General features: G+C 40.7%; 1 protein-coding gene across 3 annotated transcripts; it reads left to right on the top strand.

Annotated features, from left to right (window-relative positions):
- Positions 1-1,292: 1,292 nt before the first annotated feature.
- ANGEL2 (angel homolog 2) lies at positions 1,293-16,075 on the top strand. Of its 3 annotated transcripts, none has more exons than XM_068675961.1 (9): positions 1,293-1,413; positions 2,915-3,348; positions 4,937-5,190; positions 6,948-7,017; positions 8,762-9,183; positions 10,161-10,287; positions 10,795-10,855; positions 12,583-12,746; positions 15,586-16,075. In XM_068675961.1, the coding sequence occupies exons 2-9, from the start codon at positions 2,922-2,924 to the stop codon at positions 15,738-15,740; spliced, it is 1,680 nt and encodes a 559-aa protein (XP_068532062.1). In that variant the 5' UTR covers positions 1,293-1,413; positions 2,915-2,921; the 3' UTR covers positions 15,741-16,075. The 3 variants fall into 3 exon arrangements, with proteins under 3 accessions (XP_068532062.1, XP_068532061.1, XP_068532060.1); XM_068675960.1 differs by having other exon boundaries at positions 1,371-1,531; XM_068675959.1 differs by lacking the exon at positions 1,293-1,413 and adding an exon at positions 1,585-1,941.
- Positions 16,076-16,413: the final 338 nt, after the last annotated feature.

The following is a 16,413-nucleotide window of genomic DNA, read 5'->3' as shown; positions in this document are numbered from 1 at the left end:
GAAAAGAAACAACTTGTATCATATGAATAGGTTAATCTTTTAGTTATCTTCTATTTTGTGTTTTCACAATTAATTTTATGCTTAACAACATATCTTTATCTTTTTCAATCTTGTCTTAAAAAAAAAATAAAATAAAGTGTCACCCTTTCCCCTTTTCTAGCCTCACTACTGAGATTATTTTTATTATGCAAAAACTTTCAAAGCAACAGAGTAACCTGGGTGCCTTATACAGCATTGGGTGTCAAAATAGAGAAAATAACTACATTCTACAGGAAGATTCCCATTGCTCCTAAAAATAAGAGCAGTTTTTGCTGCTGAAGCTATGGGTTTCTGTCTTCTGTCTTACAAATACACCCAAGAAGTATGAATACTTCAAAAATATGGAAAAGAATAAATGAAAGAAATAATGTATGGATGGAAAATAACAGTTGAGAGTTCTTTACTGCTGACAAATTACATAACCAGTAGCTTCACTCCCTTACTACCTTGTGAAGAAACTAACAGAAAATCTTTACCTTTTGCCATTAAGTAATCTGTGTTCAAGAATGAAAACCCAAAGTGAATTGGACACATCGCCTAACATAACACTCTTAACATAATCACATTATTCCAGTTGAAGTGTTCCCTACCAGTCTTGGGAAAAGCTTAAAATGATTGCTTACTTAAAGTCACTTGTATGAAAAATAAATAAATAAATAAAGGAATGCAGAGAAACAGTATTTTGCTGAATTATACAGTTCCTGCACAGCATCTGCCTTATGCGGCGCTATCATATTTCATATGATTAGTGCTGTATTTTCTTGCAGTAAGCAGAGCCAGCATGTGCTTTGTCCTCAGAAGACCTCCAGGATGCATTTGACTCCGTGCAAGGCTGGCAGCAGCAGAGCTGGTGGTTTCTGCGGCTGGTAGCTGCGTGTGCATCTGCAGGGCTGCCAGGGCGGGGAGGCAGGCTCCTGCTTCTTTCACCAGACTGGGACTCCCTACCAGCACAGAGCTTATGTGTGGAGCATTTTAACCCAGGAATGCTAAAATACAGTCTTGGGTGAGTGGCTTTTATTTTTCTGCAAACAGCGAGTGGCAGCTTGGAACAACCGGCAGCTCTGCCTCAAGATGCTTCAGGCCCTGGGGAATACATGCTAAAGACAGCATCCCACGGAGAAGACAGCATATGGAAAATGCAGCATAAAGTCAGCGTTATATCTGCTTTTAACAAATAAAAAAACAAAGGCCGAAAGTGAGAAGCGAGGCAGCCAACCCATCCCTCGGGGCACAACATGGCTCCCCCCCCTCAGCCCGGGCCCAAGATGGCGGCCTGGCTTCATCGCCCCGGAGCCAAGATGGCCGCCGTCTGACTACAAGTCCCAGGGGCGAGCGGGCTGTGGGGCGCGGCCTGGCCGCCGCCCGCCGTGCCGGGTAAGGGCAGGCAGGGAGCACGGCGGCGCCGGGCGGAGCTGGCGCCGTCCTGGGCTGACCCCTTCGGGGGGCACCGGGGCTGCGCGGAGCCGCCAGCGGGGCCCCGGCCCGCTGGGAGGTAAAAGGGCGGCGGGCGGGGGGCGCGGGATCGCGGGGCGCTGCGGGGCTTCGCCGGGCCCGGGAGCCGCCTGGGCGCTGTGGTGCGCGGGGAGCCGGCCTCGCTCCTTCCCTCCCGGGAGCCGCTCTAGGGCTGGCGATGAAGCTGCCTGGTGGTGGGCAGCCCTAAATAAAGCCTCGCAGGTGGCGGCCCTTTGCTGTTAGCAGCCGGCGGCATGCAGGGCAGCAGCCGGAGGGAGGAAGCGGAGGCGTTCCCCGCTGGTCGCTACGAAAGCCTTCGTCTGAGGCTGTGCTTTGACAAAGCCTTCTGGTGGATTGAGTCTTTTTGGAATCCTTCTCTGTGAAGCGAGAGTTCCAGGAGTTCTCACAAGAGAGGCAGTGCTTGCTTTGGGACCGCATCGTAATGCTGCGGTGCGTTGGGGCGGTATTGCACTTGTGTGACAAAGGAGCTGCTTCTAGTACATCGCAGTAAAAAGCTGGTTTTGCCGAGTTGTATTCAAGTTTATTTGCTGGGCTGAATGACAGATAAGTTTTGACTTCAGGCATGTCAAACTCTGATGTCTTCCGCTTATAACCTCAAAATACGTCTTGTCGCTCGAACAATGAGGAAGCTGGGACAGACTGGTGGCACTTGGCTTCCTACGGTTTTGTTGAGACTGAGACTTTTCTTCCGGAGTGGGTGGGATTTCTATCTTTGTAGCATTAATCATTAAGCGGCAACTTTCTCACCTTCAAAGCAAACATTAAGAATTCGCATAGTAAAAACTTCTGTCTAAGCTGGTGCCCGAAAGGGGGAGAGCATCAGTACCCTCTGTTTCCCGGTCTTGTTGGCTTTGTGGCTGGAGCCAAGTTTGTGACTCTTTCTTTCAGGAAGTCAGAAACTTGCTCGAAGCGGTTTTCTGCTTCTTTTCAGATAGCTTAATAATCCAGCGTGCGGAAATGACCTTTTGTAAAGATCAGTCAGCTGAGCACTTGAAAGATGTGATGTTGAATTCAACAAGGCAGGGAACAAATTGTGGATAGCTACTAAGATGGGGAGTTTGCAAATTTTAAATGACATTTGTTATGCTAAGGGGGGGAAAGGAGACAAGATCAGTTTGTAAAATTCCCCTTCAGAAATTTCAAATTTTACCTGAATGATTTGCACGTGTACCAATTACATGTGTAATGCTAAATAAAAGGTTGTAACATATAATTGGTATCTAAAAATAAGGTTCTTATCCCATGGAGGTGAGGAAAGGAAAGGTGATTTCAAAGGAAAATGAGTTAACTTGTAGGAAAATACTACTTTTCATATGTCATGATTGGGGTGACTTGTATCTACAGTCCTCTACATGCAGATCTAATTGCATTTAGGTAATGAATCTTATGCTTTCTTTGATAGACACTCCATGCTGCCCCGTCACATGCAGAGGCTGGGCAGAGACTGGATTGCCCACTTGAACAGCTCTCAGGTATTCACTTTGAACGGCCCAGTTTCCACCTGCATGAGATGGGCTGGACATTATCCTCGGGCCTCGTTTCCTCTTCCTGTTCCAGTTGACTTCTCAGCAAACTGGAGGTTCCCTCCGTTTTTTGGACCTTGGAGGCAATTTCAGAACTCCTATTGGCAGCTTGATAACTTTGCACAAAGTTCTTGTTTCCATCTACCGAACCCCAGTATGAAATCTGAGGGAGAAGAGCCACTGACAAAGAAGAGAAGACTTAGTGGTCAGCATGATACTCCAGCTCCTGAGGAAGAAACAAACTTCGCTAATCAGAAGGAAGCATCATGTCTTTCTGTAGCACAGAACAAAAAAAGTGATAGCAGCAAGAAAGGTAAAAAAAAAAAAAAGAAAAGCTCTTTGCTTGTTTTGTTTGTTTATTTATAACAAACTTGTTAGAAGCAATGTTTCCTGCAACTTGTGAGTTACTATTTTTCTTGGCACCTCACCCAAGAAAACATCTGTCTTAATGTTACAGTTCTGTAATGCTGTCAGTAATTGCTTTATGCTGTGATGTCAAACAGCCTGTCAGAAAGAAAGGTGTGCTGTACTTGGTGGCAGAGCAAATGCAACGCACAAATACACCTACTCAAGTCAGTAATCTACTTGCATGGAACTTGGAAATGTCTGTGTTAACTTATTACACGTGACACCAAATGTTTCACTGGGTGTTTAGGGTATTAACAGTTCTGTCAACTGTGAAACAGAGGGGCACAGTCAAGATTGTAAATTAAATAAATTACTTCTATAGCAAAGTAAAAATTGTATTGTGCCTGAAAAGGACAACAGAGGCCATCAGGATCCCAAAGGGCTTTTTGGACATAAATATCCATAAACATGAAGAATTCCTTCCTGAAGAATTAGAAAAGTTATCCATTATCAAGAGCTGAAGGAAGGGAGGCTGCTCCATGTCATTACTGCTGAGTCCTGCCTTAACCCCCTCCTTAGCAAGCATGTTTTGACTTCTTGTCTGAGAGAGTGGTGGGCATTGTGGCCCATCCTAGTTATCTTTCATTCACACATTATAAGGTGACAGTAATTAAAGGCACTCACTGAGGAGCAATGTGACTTCTCTCTCACTATAAAAACAGTATTTAGAGCCTTGCTGCACTTGCAAATAGTGGATAAAGTCCTGAGTAATGTAAGCACAGGGCTGAAGTTTGCTACCCAAGTAGGGCAGATAATAACAGCTCTTGCTGTTTGTTGATAACACAGGTAACTGGGTCTTGGCACACTCTTGGATGAGCTGGAACATAGCTGAAAGGCATCTTTGATTGCAGTCTTTTTAAGTGGAGAAATACATAGCTGAAAAACAATTAGACACTTAATGGTGGACAGATATTCTTCTAAACTTTTGTGTACAAATAATAAATACTAAACTAGGTATGGCAGAAAGGCAAAGTAAGCCTTTTCAGAAGTTTTTGTTCATTCTGAGACTTGTAATTTCTTTAAATTGCTTAACTTCACTGAGGAAAATCAACTTTGGTACCTGTTTTGGTACAAGATAGCTCAAGAGGCGTGTATGCTGTGCTAAGGGTGTGCCCCAGGCTGCCATACCCCATGGCCACTGGGGAGGCAATAGCATGAGCCTGTGTCAGAGACTGGCTTTGGCTTACTGGTTTGACAGCCTCCAACAAGCAAGATGGTGTGGTAGGACAGCAGTGATCTCCTTGGAACATGCCAGTTCCCTTATTTCACAGCCATTTGAAATCAAGAGCCTGTAATACATTTCTGGTGTGTTTCTTACTGATGCTTATATAAAGTTTATCTTAAATGGAGGGCCTGAATCAGTGCTAATCAAAAGAGCTTTGAGAATTGCTTAAGCAATTTCACAAATAGTTGTCAGTAGAATGATTTCCAATAGAAGTAAGTCATATGGTGTTATTACATAACTTGTTTTCTGCTGCGTGTGTTCTTAACAGGAACCATCAAAAGGCACTGGGAATATTTCTGTCAGCACAGTAAAACAATGAAGATCTTTGAAAATAAAGAAATTGACCAAAGCAATAGAGAAAGTGAAGCAAAATTTGATTTTACAGTCATGTCCTACAATATCCTCTCACAGAATTTGTTAGAAGATAACTCCCACCTGTACAAACACTGCAGGCAACGCTTGTTAATCTGGACATACAGATTTCCCAACATTCTGCAAGAAATCAAACAGCTGGATGCGGATGTGAGTACAAAATGGGCGTGTGAATGTTAGTACAAACTGATGAAATGGGGCAGCAAATGTCTGCTGTATTTTCTTTTAGTAAGTGGGCTCTCCAGTGAATCTTACGGAGCTTTTAGTTATCTCATGCTTAACAGCAGTTCTGCTTTATGCTTACACAATCAGTGTATTCTGTGTGATCCAAACTTGCAGCAAAGGCGAACTCTACAGTATGAATGACTCAGAGTTGCTTTTGGTTTTTTAGAGCCGTTTGTTAGACCAGGTAACAGAGAACTTGCTGTTGGGTGGGAATCCTTGGTTTGGCAGGCAGGCAGCCTCAAATGTTGTATTGACTTTTCTGATTGTATGAGGTCCTGAGTGACAAAACTGCTGTTTTCTTGAGATTAACGTTCAAGGTTGTGAGAAAGATGCAGCTGGTAGTAGTACCTATTTCCAATGAGACTCTGATCCATTCTTTCTGGCTGGTATTCTGCACCATTTGACTTGTGAACAAGCTTACTGCTCTTTGCTACTGAGCCATACCTCTGAACACCTGCTTACAGCAGGGTTTGAAAAAATACCTCATATTGTAGGGCTGTACATGTCCTTGGTTGGTTGGCTGTAGGTGTTTTTGTTTGTTTTAAGGACATTCAGTGCTTATTGTTAATCAGGAAGTCAAGTCAAACTTTGCTTCAGTCATTGTTAAGGCCAGTGAAAGTTTGGAGATAGAGTACAACCTGTTCACATCAGAAAACAGTGCTGAACAAATCCAAGTAAACACGTTAGAGAAGCCACCGAAAAGCTGCTTTGTTGTGCCACTTGGAAAATACAGTTGTGTGAGTGTGTAGGCAGGAAGCTGAAGATGAAAGTCCTCTTCAGGAGAGGCTCTGGTGGGGATCTGCCTGGTGCTAGCAGCGGTGACAGACTTCTCCAGGAGGAAGGCTTGGAGCAAAAGCCAGCTCCTCTGGCAAAGAGTGGAGTGCTAAAGCCTGTGGAGCTACGCAACGCAAGACTGAGATGGAGTTGATGCCTTGTATTGCCTGCAGAGAAGATGGAGATGCGCTCTGTGCAGAGTAAATCCTTGCCAAAAGACATCAACTTGAAATTGAGTCATTGTTTTGAACTGTAACCAAGAGGGCTTCTTGTTAAAGCTGAGTAGAAACTTCAGACTGATGCTTCAGGTTGTGCTCTTGTCTTTGAGACCTTGAATGAGTTGATGTCAGCTGGATAAGCAGCCTTGCTGCTGTTCAGTAAGCACTGCTAACTCATTACCCTTCAGGAGCTCAGTCCTTTGTCAGAGTCCCAAGGTGGCTGTAAATCTATGTAACTGCAGTGTGCTCACTGCAGAGAAGGCTCCAGATGCTCAGAACTTTCTTAATGGACTATTTTGGGGCTGATTTTCAGTTCAGATTGTCATAAAAAGGAAACTTCTCATCCACTTTGTAGTTAAAGGGAAGTGTGTCCTTGGCTTCTTTATTCCGTTGCTATTATTTAGCTTTATTTAGTTTATTTCTAAACTGCTGAGAATGTATTAACAGGTCACTGCTTTGATTAAATTGAATTTTACATCTGAAAATGTGTCTGAGAAAGGCGGGGAGGAATTAAGAGTCCTTTTCACAATTTTAAGGAGGTTTTTCTACAGGAGAGTGAATCCTTTTGTAGGATTATAGAGGCAAAAAATCTGAAATACTTTTTGTGTTGTTTAAGCCTGTAAAAACTGCCAACGGAGAGATAAATTAATATCTTGACCAACATCTTTTAACTGTAAACTTTTGCCTTAGGTACTTTGTTTACAAGAAGTCCAAGAAGACCACTACAGAAAAGAGATCAAGTCAAGTTTGGAATCCCTGGGTATGATGAAATTCTTATTAGTATTTTTTTTATGACCACTTTTTCTTTTTTCCTTCTGATACTGCCCTTGTCACTCTGTCATATGAATCGGTAGCAAGGGACAAGCTGACAGGGATGTCATTCTATGGTGGTTTATACTCACTGAAATTTTATTTGCACCCAGTCCCAGGGCCCCACTCCTTTCCCAGCGCTGGTACTTGTTTGATGCCATGAGGAGCCTGGACTGATTTATTTTTTTCTTTATTTCTTAGTAGTCTAGCTCCCAGAACCAAGTGCAGGTAAAGAAGGCAGTGTAATGGCAGCACTGACCTAAATCAGCTTGGAATGTGGAATAGCAGTGCAAGGCCAGGCTCCTGTGGGCAAGGGAGCTTTTGGTCAACTCTGCTTTATGGTGCTGTACTTCATGAATTTATATGGCATGGGCTGGGCAGAGAAGTGTTTTTTAAAAAAAAAAGTATTGTGGCAAGATATTTAGTTCTTTCTTACACGGATAAGGGGTCATTAAAATCTGAGTTTCAGCTCTGCATAGGATAAAGAACTTGGTAAATTACTATTTTCAGGTGGACTTGCATGAACTCCAGTTCTGTCATTTGATAGGTGTCTCAGTTTTCCTGTTGCAAGCTTGCCTCTTGCTGCTAACTGGATAATTGCATAATTGTGTAAATATGTTGAAGCATTTGATGGTCTATGAATCATTTTAGACAGTGATTTATGACTTACAGTGATTATTGCTTTTGATTGGAAGACTTCACTGCTAGTATTTTTAAACCATTATTGTAACATTCAGAAAAAAAACTTCAGTATGCAAATCCACTTTTATGGGACTTGGGGTTTAGATTTTGTTTCAGTGTTTTTGTTTGTTTCTTGTTTTGTTCTTCCACGTGAGGAGAGAACGTGCTTCGTATTTTTGAACTATTTCGATGCTTATCCATTGCAGTAAATTTGGTCTAATGCCTTTTGTAGTTTTTCCTTTTAACTGAAGTTAGGACAAAGTTTTGTGTACACTTTCCTTCCTGAATCATATTTTTAAACTTTTGAAGAACAAAAGTTTAGAACTTTCTTAAGAAGTTGATTCTTGGCTTACAGAGAAGGAATAAAATGAATGCTAAGGATACCTCTCCATATATGAATTGTTAATGACATTAAATAATTTCTCATTTAAAGAATATGAGATAAATACCTTTATATAAACTTGTTTACATTTTTAGCTGAACTTTATTTTGGGCAGTTAATGTTGAACTGTTTTCCCATCTTAGGGAAACGCTTCCCTTGGTAAAGCAACTTTCTTTTGAAAACAAGAAACAATGGGGATGGTCCCTATCAATTTAAAGTATAAATGGGAACTCGGTTTTATGTACTTTGTTTTTATCGTGACCCAGATTTCTTGGTATTCCTTTCCTGTCAAAAGTCATTAAAGCTGGAGTTTCTATAGGGAAATTGTGATGAATATTGTTTATGAACTCTGTTCCCAGCTTTGTATGTAGTGATGCCAAATAATTCCCATTAAAATCAGCTTTCCTCCAAGGCAATGTCTGAGACTTTTACCTCATAAGTCCATGACGGATGTTGAAGAAATACAGTGGACATCCCTTATCTTTGGTAGAAATAGACTGGATCTTCACTGCTGGGGGAGAAAAGTAGCATGAAGTCTTTCTAATTTTTATATATATATTTTATCTGTATTTCTTTAACTTATCTGTACTTATACAATGGCATTTTGTGTTTTTAATTGCCTTTCTTGCAGGGTATCACTGTGAGTATAAAATGAGGACCGGGAGAAAGCCTGATGGCTGTGCTATTTGCTTCAAAACTTCCAAATTTAGCCTGATCTCGTCAAACCCCGTGGAATTTTTTCGCCGTGATATTCCACTCTTGGACAGGGACAATGTGGGACTGGTGTTGCTTTTGCAGCCTAAATTTCAGTGTAAAACTAATGCTGCCATCTGTATAGCCAACACACATCTGTTGTATAACCCACGGAGGGGGGACATCAAGCTGACCCAGCTTGCAATGCTCCTGGCAGAGATTGCTAGCGTGGCCCCTCAGAAGGACGGTACCTTCTGTCCGATTATCATCTGCGGTGACTTCAATTCTGTTCCTGGTTCCCCACTGTACAGGTTTATAAAGGAAGGAAAGTTAAATTATGAAGGACTTGCTATCGGGAAGGTAAGCTGTGCTTTTTGTTTCTCATTTAAAAAAAAAAAAAAGGTTAATGCTGATTAAAAAGAAATATTTAAGTCACACTAGAATATGATAGCTGGATTTGTGATTACTAATATTGCAGTATCAATCCTGGTTCCCCATGCAAAGCGTGTAAAGCAAAAGTTACTGTGAAGTTAAGCCAGGGTCTATTAGCTGTGCCTTACAGAATGCTGTCTGTTTCATTTCAGCATGCTGGAAGAATTTGCCAAGCAAATTAATTGTTCTCAAAAGGCAGTTAGCCACAAGATGATGGTATCACTGTTTCTAAGTGTCCTGGTCTTTAAATAGGGTAAAATAAGTACTTAATCAAATATGTACTGTGTTCTCCCTGGAAAGATGACTTCTGTTTTAGATATGAAGTGTGAATTAAAGTGGTTAGAATAACTGTAAAACTATGATTAGATGCTGAACATAAACTGTGTCAGGTTACACGGTTTTCTTTGTAAATTATTGTATGTAGCTGTTAGATGTGCCAAAAGCTATTTAATAGAAAGTAACTTGAGTAACTTGAGTATTTAATAGAAAGTAACAATGAGAAAACAGGAGCTTTTGTTTGTTGCTAGTGGGCTGTTGTTTCTAGCCCCTCTTTGACTTGCTCCAAGAAGAATAAGCATCATAAAGATGAAGTAAGTGTCTGCTAGGGAGATGTTTATTCTCGCTCCTGTTATGTTGCTAGAAGTGCTCTTGGTAGTTTCTCAGCTTTGTGTCACAAGAACTGTCTTGGAAATCTAGGTATCTGCAAAAAGTTTGGTAAGAGTTAACAAAAGAAGTTTACATACGGAGAGTTTAGTGTTTTTATAGAGACTTGACGAACCATTATAGAAGACTTATTCTAAAGAGCTGAATTCCATGTAAAACTTTAAAATTTACAGAATTTTTCCATTCATTTCAGTGTTTTTAATCAGATTTCTGTATGAAAAAAAGCTTGTTGTCTTTCTTAGGTTTCTGGACAAGAACAGTTTCCAAGGGGACAAAGAATCTTATCTATTCCAATTTGGCCAAAAAAATTAGGTATTTCACAGAACTGCGTATATGAGATAAAACAGCAACAAAAAGAAGAAAATGCAGGTCAGTTTGGGGGTTGATGAATTTTGTGGTCCTTTGAAAATATCCTGCAGGCAGCACTGAAAAACAGAAGGTCTTTTCTAGTAGAGGGGAAAAATGAGCCTTGAGCTTGCAAAAAAAATCATTGGTGGGCTTGTTAGAGGGTAAAGTTATTTGTTCATGTCAGTATTTGCAGGTTTGAATCTTTTAGAAGACACAAATACTATTAAGGAGCTGATCCATAATAATTAAACAAATGGGAAAAGCAAGTGGTTCCTGAGTGTTAGCATATCTCTCATCCACCTTTTTTTCTGTGACAAACAAAATAATTTGAAATGAACTCTTTGAAGGGAATTATAATAATGGAACAGAATAATTTAATCCAGCTTTGTGAATTTTATCTTGCTTGCTGCAAGAAATAAGTGTACTTAGAGATATAACAGGTGGCTCTTTTATTCTGTAGCTTTTCGATACAGGTTTCACCTACATCCTATTTTTAAAATGTAAATGGAATGTATTTTTGTTTTGCAGGAGAAAAAATGGAAGAATCAAAGTTGAACGATACTAAGGAGATTGTAAGAACATCTGAAAAGTACGTTTTGTGGGGAGGAGGAAATGGAAACCATGGAATGGTTCTTAGTTTTTGGGGTGGGGGAGAAATATATGGCTGCTATTTGAAAAGAAGAATATATTTGCGTTTACCGAACTGGTGGAAGTATTTAAAATAAGGCACAGAAGGAGGAAGCTACCATAACTGTGTATGTGTGATATCAGGCTCCAAGTTAGCCATTTCTTCTAATCAGAAATGAGATCTTGGTACCACACATGGCTTTTCTGAGAAAAGTAGAAGATAATCTGGGAAACCCTCTGCTACAGTGTAAATCCCTAGCATGCCACGTGTTGAAGACTGCTGGCAGGTTTTTTGCTTCATCTTAAAATGAACATGAAATAACAAGGCTGATCAAAGTTATTCCCTAGCTTTGATCTGAAGAGTGATTAAATGGACTTGGGTCGTCTTGGCTTAGAAAAAAAGACAGCTGGGAAGGGATAAACAGGAAAACCCTTAATAGCTAGCAGAACATGAATAAAAATGGAAGGGGTAAGCAGTGAGTATACCAATCATGACAAATTTCCAGGCAGTAGCTATAAAACAGGTAAAGGTTCTTCGTCTCCCCGCACAGATAAAATTACCTGCTAAGCGTAGTAGAAGTTTCTAAGAAATAGTAAGGAAAGCTCACAGAAGAAAAGTCTGTTGTATGTGGCTTGCCTAGTGTGGATGTAACATTGTTGGCCAGGTTGTGAGCTGCAGGACTGTTGATAATTTGGATGTTCTCCAGTGACCTGTATTCCTGTAGGCATCACAGTTGTTACTCCCAGCCTGTGTTTGCTGCTGGCTGGTTCAGGCAGGTAGGGCAGGCTGTGATGACTCCATAAAGCTGTGCTTCTGCTAACTGTGGATGAAAAAGTTCATCAAAATGCAGGAAGCAGAAATCCATGGAAGCTGCAATGGATAAGCTGTAGTGTAGCAGAATCAATGAAAAAAAGGAGCTTGTTCCCCAGCAATTTCCAGAGCAGAAATTACTACCACTCTGTATTGTACTCACTGTCACCCAGGCAGGTGACATGCTGATTTTTTTATTTATTTTTTTTTAAAAAAGCTTGGGTTTAACCAGAACAAATTGCAGATTAGGTTTAAAATGCAGCCCATTCAGGGCAAGGCAGGTACAGCTGATGGAAGGGTAATTTGCTAAAAGATGCAGTTGTCTTCTTTCAGGATTGAAAAACCAGGTGAGATGAGGTGGGATGAACTGGAGTAGCCTGACAGGTGATGGGGAGACACAAAATAGGAGCCTAAGTAGAAGGAAAATAAGGCATAGCCTAATGTAAAAATACCTGATAGCTTTGTTTAGAAAAAAAAAAATAAATCTTTATTTCTCTGTATGCCCAGTTAGATGAGTTCAGTTAGTCCCTTCTCATATAAACTATTCTCATAGACACTTCTACCCATGTTTCAGGGAGATATAGCACAATGAGGGCATATGAGATCTTAAAAAGTGTGGATGGAGTTGATCCAGTTTTGATAGGCTTTTAGATGTCTGCCACTTACTTGAAAAAACTGTTTTCATTTTACCTTCAGAGGTTTGGGTCCCTAAAGCAGAAGGTGGTGGGATTGATTGCTCAAGAGATGCACAAAGGCTGTATAACGTACATATCCTCATGATGATTTTGTTTGAACTAGAAACTTTTTGGTGTTTCTTCATTGCTTGTTCTTTACAGGAAATGCAGGAAAATTAAATGTTTTTCTTTGACTCTGTTTAGGTTGTCTTCAAAATTGCGGCACCATTTTAAGTTGTCTTCAGTGTATTCTCACTACTTCCCTGAAACTGGGATGCCCGAAGTAACAACCTGTCACTCCCGAAGTGCAGTCACAGTGGATTATATCTTCTATTCTGCAGCAAATGATGATGATGCTACCCAGCCAGGTAAAGAAGTCAGCTTTTAATTATTTTTTAGAAATGCTAAAAGGGAACTTCCAGATCCTGTTGTAAGGGAAGCACAGTGACAATTTGATCTGTATCAAGCATCTCGCGGGTTTGTGGTGTTGTTTAGAAGCAAAAAACTTCTACCTTTTACAAATTACCTGAGAAATGTGTCTGGCCTTGTAAACTTACCACAGCTGGATGTAGAGTCCCACACAGGGCAAACTCTTTCAACTTGCTAAACATTCCTGTACTTGCTATCTCAGCCTGGAGACCAAGAGCAGAGGAAACAGAAAAGCAGCAACGTAAGGAGCACCTAGGAAATACTGGTGTCAGTAACGCATGCAGGATCTCAGTGGTAAAATAGTAATTTACGATGTGCATTTAAGTTTATTAGTGAACAATTTCTTAGAAAATCACTTTTCAGGTAGGTTTGATGTAATGTCTGTCAAGCAAATGACCTCATGTGCCTTTCCTATGAGAGCAGACACTGGCATGTGCCCCTCTCCCGTTGCAGTTGCAGCTAAAACTCACCAGATGGTGCAAGAAAGACACGGTGCCTCTGCGGGTGTATTTCTTCATGGGTAGTAGCAGTATCATCCTTAATTGCTTTTGTGTTCTTACCATGGATATTCCTGAGCAGACTTTCCATGTGAGGCGTTCCATGCTATAAAAAAGACTTTCCACGTTACAGTTAGCTGTGTGTTTTATGTCATTGTCAAAGAACCTTGCACAGTGCAGCACTATCAGATAAATTAATGGCTTTGCAGAACTCAGAGCAAAGAAAGCTGGGTTCTGCTCCTGCTCCCAGTGTAGGTTGCAACTGATATTTATAAATTAACAATCATTTCAAATACTGAAATGAAAACGCCACCTTCATCTCTCACACCCTGAGTCTAGGCTGTTAAAATTAATTGAGTCAATACACAAGTCTCATTTCTCTTGACATGTACAACAAATGCTGTTAGTGTAAAGTAACAAATACAAAAGCTTTAAAACGCAGATATAAAAGTTCTGAAAAGCTGGATGACAAATGTCTAAGCTCAGTCTGGATTGTGTGACTTGAGTGCTGTGTGGTTTCAGTGCAGCACCTTGCAGAACAGAATCCTAATTCACATGCCCATACATTTTGTTGCAGCACCAGTGCCCCAGCAGAGCTGTAGCACTTCTTTCTTCCTGCATGGCTTTTCAAATAGATCTTTCACCCCATGTCAGAGCACAGAATAGGAGTAAACTTGAGTTCTCAGAGTAATGTAAAGTAGTGTAGTTCTCATTCATTAGTTTTTAGTTTGGATTTTTCAGTTTTCTGATGCCTGTCATTGGATGTCCATTGTGGAAAGTTGTCCGAAGTCAGAAGTGACTTAGATGTGGTCTGAGGCTGGCTGATCACTTTTTTTTTTTTCCCCCATTAAAGGTGTTGGGGGTTTTTCGGCAGAGTTCTGATGCTGTGCTTTGTGTTATGCTTAGCTAAGGATTTTGGACTTGCTGTGAAAGCAGGGTTCAGCACCTACCTGGCTCCTTCGGGATTTGATTTTGCTGGTTGCAGAGTGCCCTGAGTCAAAATTAATTGCTGCACGTGGACCAAGCTGTCTGTAGTAACAAACTGCTGCTTTATGGACATTCGGGTGCTGTGCCAAATGATAAACTTGGCTCGAGAGCTGGGAAGACGTGCTCTGGAGCTGCTGAGACATCTTCGCAGCGAAAAGGCTTTGCTTCAAAGCAGTAGTAAACAGCTGCTGGGCTGTTAAAGGCCTGGAAAGCTGGCAGTTGGCTAAGGAGTGAAGATGTTGAACTATCTGAGGAGTTTAACAGTTGCTGGATAATCCTTTAAATACCCCTACTGCTAAGACAGTACCTAAAAAGGTTCAGTCAGGAGGATCTAAATTTGCTGTTCATTTTCACACAGACTTTTTTTTGTCAAAGTTGGAGCTGCTGTTTGTGCTGTACCTGAAAAGCACTTAGCCCTTCAGTATTTATTATCTCTGCGCTCTGAAAGCAGTAGCTAAGGCTGCTGAATAGTCCTCTTCCTCAAAGAGACAGCTTAAGAAGCTTGAGTTTGTTGACACATCACTACAGGATCTTATTCTGAATAGAATTCCTTTACTTGACTCAAAAGCTTATTAATTCTTGCTGCTGATAGCTTTCAGTTTCTTTGATAACACATTTTAAGCATATTGTAATAGTAATGTGTAATAATGACAAGGCTGTCAGTCATCTTCCCCTCTTCCATGAACAATGTGGTGTTTTTGGTATCTGGGGGGTGTTCTGGTTTGTTAGTTGTTTTTTTTGCCATTATAGAAAGTAGCAGGAAACACCAGAGAAAGATCCATTTCTTATGAAGAGCAGTTAGGAAGGGAGATACCAGAAGGCTTTTTTCCTCAGTAATGAAGCCATCTGCTGCCTGCTGGAGAATTGTGTGCTTGCGGATACAGAAATAAAATGTTAATGTGAAACGGTGACTCTCAAAAGATCCTTCATTTTGCAAATGTCAGCACTGTTTAACCATGCTGTTAGGCTGGAGCCTAAGACTGGATTGTATGAGGCTTTTTCAAGGAAGTTACAATGGACAAATCAATCCCTTTCCCTTTCTACCTCCATTTTCCTTCTGCAAAATGAAGGGGCAGTATCTTTCAGAGTACTTTAGGTCATAAGTCCTATTGTAAGGGTACAGTAACAAACTGAAAGAATTTCCAAAACACCTTACTGGTGATTTTGCATGGAACAGTAATCACTTTCGATTGTTTTTTGTTGTGTTTTCTTCTTTCTGAATATGTATGAATGTGGTTTTTAATAGTTAGTCCACACTGATGAATGTTTCTATTTTATTTTTTTTTAATATTAGGAGCAGTGGATTCTTTTCGTGGAGGTCTGAAGCTTCTTGGTAGGCTGGCACTTCTAACAGAGAAAGATCTCTGGACTGTTAACGGTCTGCCCAATGAAAATAACTCTTCTGACCACCTGCCATTGCTAGCAGAGTTCAGGCTTATTGAGCGGTAATAACCAAAGGAATTTTCGTGTAGCTAAAGTCACCTTCACCTTCTCTTTTCATGTGATTTTTATTTTTAAGGGGTAATTCAAGCACTGCTGGTCCGGTTTAAACAGGTTTGCATGCGTGCTGATTTGTTAGTGTTGTGTAAAGTAGACTTTTTAGAGACTTTTTTTAAACGTTTAAATGACTTCATGAAGTCTTTGAGGCAAAAAAAAAAGTTTACATTAGCTTCCTTTGATAATGGAAAACATCTGTGCCAGTCTTAAAATGGCATTATTTTTCACAGAGATAGTGTAAATGGTTTTTATTGTAAATATGAGTAAAACTGATTATTCTCTGACAACTGTGTCATTCTTCGAGCAAAGGGAAGTGAGTTTGTGTGCATGCCCCATTTTGCAGTAAGTAATATTTTATTACAGAGTTGCTCTGCAGATGCTTTCATCTGAATAATTCTGCAAAGGAATTTCCTTTGTTACGTGTAGCCAGTGCAGAGGCTGCAGGGTTGGACCTGGATAGTTTTGCCTAAGGCAAATACTTACGCTCTCAAATTACTTCTTAAACTCCTAAAAAGTCACTGTGACATTTTAAATGGCCAAACTCAAGGCAGTGAACATGACAGCCTTCTGAAAACACACCCCACTCCCTGGCAACCCCTGACACCATTCAGGCAGTAAAATTCTT

This window comes from Anas acuta, chromosome 3 (assembly GCF_963932015.1).
Source record: "Anas acuta chromosome 3, bAnaAcu1.1, whole genome shotgun sequence".
NCBI lineage: Eukaryota > Metazoa > Chordata > Aves > Anseriformes > Anatidae > Anas > Anas acuta.
This window is presented reverse-complemented; position numbering and strand designations above follow the sequence as displayed.

Bases quoted from the DNA above. Each gene is read 5' to 3' on its own strand.
- ANGEL2 (XM_068675959.1), top strand. The intron at 10,288-10,794 runs GTCAGTTTGGGG...TTTGTTTTGCAG, and splicing joins ACAAAAAGAAGAAAATGCAG to GAGAAAAAATGGAAGAATCA. The intron at 12,747-15,585 runs GTAAAGAAGTCA...TTTTAATATTAG, and splicing joins TGATGATGCTACCCAGCCAG to GAGCAGTGGATTCTTTTCGT.